Source organism: Anopheles cruzii, chromosome 3 (genome assembly GCF_943734635.1).
Source record: "Anopheles cruzii chromosome 3, idAnoCruzAS_RS32_06, whole genome shotgun sequence".
Taxonomy (NCBI): domain Eukaryota; kingdom Metazoa; phylum Arthropoda; class Insecta; order Diptera; family Culicidae; genus Anopheles; species Anopheles cruzii.
The window spans coordinates 64,029,092-64,031,938 of record NC_069145.1 but is presented as its reverse complement, the minus strand read 5'-3'; the positions used below and the strand labels follow the sequence as shown (position 1 = coordinate 64,031,938).

Genomic DNA, 2,847 nt, shown 5'->3' with positions numbered 1-2,847 from the left:
ATGCGTTTCGTCGGCAGTATTAGGAAAGCACTCCATCACAGTAGACTGGTCGGGCAGTTTCAGTGTCCTCCACCGAGACTCCGTCGCTCAGATCCTTCGCAGAGACCAAACGACAGTAAAAAGATGCGGAAACATCACTGCAAACTGCCCGGAGCCATGCGTGCGGACGAGTCCGAAACCCATCTGCCACCGATCTTACCCGGAACGACACTCTGCAGCCGGTTGCTGAGGTATCTGCGCTCCTCGTTGCTAGTTTCACCGAACCATCCCGAAACGCGAATCTACTACCAGAGCCGGACCAAGATTTCGGCCGAGAATGAGCGATTGGTGCATCAGCTGTCCCCATTCGTGATTCATCCGTTCAGCCAGTTCCGCATGTGTTGGGGGATGCTCATCTTCTTCGTCCTCATATTGCACCTCGTGACGCTCGGGTTCGCGTTTTGCTTTGCTCCGCATTTGCCTCATAGATATCTTTGGCTGCTGCAGATATTCGACACGTTGCTCTGTTTGATGCTGGCGGTAGAGTTTCTGCTGCAACTGTTCACGGGCTACGAAAGCGAAGGAGTGATAGTTCTGGACCCGACGCGAATTGTGCGCTATCGGCTACGCTGGTGGAACCTCACTAACAGCACGCTTCTTTTGGTGCCCTACGTCCTGCTGCTAGATAAACTGGTGGTGGCCTTCTATCAGGACGCCGTCCTGATGTACCTCGGCACCGTGGTCTATCTCTATCTGCTGTGTGTGTGGCGGTTCACTACCATCAACCGGTATTTCGAAACCATCGCCAAAGGTCTGTTGCGCCTATCGCTGAGACAAATTCACTTCGTCAAAGCCATCCTTAACACTCTCTACGTTCTGCACTGGACGGCCTGCCTACTGTATATCGTGCCGATGCTTTCCTTGTCTCTCCTGAACGAGGATCGTCCGGAAGCAAACTTCCTAGTGGACGTCCTGTGGACTCAAGATCAGCAGCGCGATGCGGAACACTATCCGATACGTCATAGAGCGCGATTGGTAGTAGTGGACTTCCATGCGCATTTCCGGAAGAACTTGGCCGAGCAGCCTCCGGATGACGTCACGAATAGTGTCGCCTTTCTTGGTGGAAAGCTCGACGATGTGCACTATAACGTGACCGTACCGTATCGCTACCTTCGGGCCCTGATGATCACGCTCAAGATAAGTCTGCAGGGTGGTCACTCGCTCTCGGTAGGGGCTCACTTCCTGCACGATTGGCTGCAATCGCTTCTCCTGCTGTGTGGTTGGCTCTGGTCTACCTACATCCTGCTGCTGCTGGTTCGCTCGATCATGGTGGCGGATGCGAGCACCACCCGGTACGACGAGATACTGAACGAGATCGATGCGTTCTGCACCAAGAAGCTCCTTAGTCGGACCCTGCGCCAAAAGTTGAGGCACCATTTTGAATGCCACTACCGGATGCACTACTTCGACGAGCGTCCAATTCTGGCGCACACCTCTGACTACTTGCGTCGCGAGATGCTGTTGGATGTGGCGCACTCGGCATTTTTGAGGCGGGTGGACTTATTCCGGGACCTGCCACAATATCTTCTCGAGGACATTGCTGATGGGTTGCGGTTCGAATTGTTCCTGGCGCAAGACCCGATCACGACCGCTGATAGCAAGGCCAGTGCCATGTACTTTCTGGCGAGTGGAACTGCCGCCGTCTACACACCCGATGGGGAGGAGTTGGGCCATCTGGTCGATGGTGCCAACTTCGGAGCAGTGACGCTGTTCCGGAAGGACGCGAAGCGTACGGTGTCCGTGGTGGCACTGGAGGTTTGCGAAGTGTACTGGCTGGAAGGAAACGACTTCCGACGATTGATGAAACCTCATCCGTCCCTTTGGGCGTACATAACCAAGCTGGCGGAAAAACACATGGTCGGTGACCAACCGGAAAACGGCGAAGATCGGTTTTTCAACACGTTTCTCTACTAACGAGGCGATCGATTTGCATCTGAAGTTCGTCCGGCGTTTTTGGCGAAGTGCTTTTGCTGATGTTCAATAAATGTCTATTATGTTACAAAACTGATCAATCAGTACTAAGCTGGAAGGTCCAAGGTAAATCTATGATCTTCTAACTAATCGACCTTTAGAGAGCATTAGTCAGTAATGTATTGACGTCGTAGTGAATTAGATAACCAGCCTCCGATTTGTAACCCCGATTCACTTTGCATTTGGAACCCAGATTCATCCAGAGGCATCATCGGAGCTGCTAATGAGGAAAACAGTTCAGCAATACCGGTTTACTGCAGATCAATAATTTAGCACCACGTTCGATTGATTGGCTGGATTTTTGACAGCCACCCGGCAGCACCGCGCTCATCCATAATACAGCAACTCGCTACACTCCCATGGGCGACAGCGTCCAATTTGTAAACCGTTTTCACACTATCAATCGCGATCGATTCCATCAACCCAGTCCCAGAAATGCCCATCAATCACCGCCAGCAAGACAGCCAGTCGGCCGGTGTAAACGATCTTACATAACTGGTCCCCGGAACCGTTTGGACACCGTCCACAACACGCTCGTTGTTACTGCGTCCGTGGCTAAGAAAAGTAACGACTAACAGATCGTGCTTCCGCCTAGTGCTGCAGTGAGTGACCAGTAACCCTTTCGTCTCTGCACCCGAACCGCCAACTCAAGCGGCCAACGACCAACCGTGTGTCCTTCGAAAATCGATCTACATCCTTGACCGGGCCACGCTAGGTTCAAACGACCGAATGCTGCCTTTTACGGCGTACCACATACGTGCCAATTATTGATTCCATTAGGGCACGAATGCGCGCCCTCCGTCCGCGCTCCCGGCTGTTACGTCGATAGTGCCATCG

The 2,847-nt window shown here is 52.8% G+C and overlaps 1 protein-coding gene across 1 annotated transcript; it reads left to right on the top strand.

The window, feature by feature from the left end:
* The first annotated feature begins 123 nt into the window (after positions 1-123).
* On the top strand, positions 124-1,953 carry LOC128270773 (uncharacterized). Its single transcript, XM_053008191.1, has one exon. The coding sequence runs from the start codon at positions 124-126 to the stop codon at positions 1,951-1,953; it is 1,830 nt and encodes a 609-aa protein (XP_052864151.1).
* Positions 1,954-2,847: the final 894 nt, after the last annotated feature.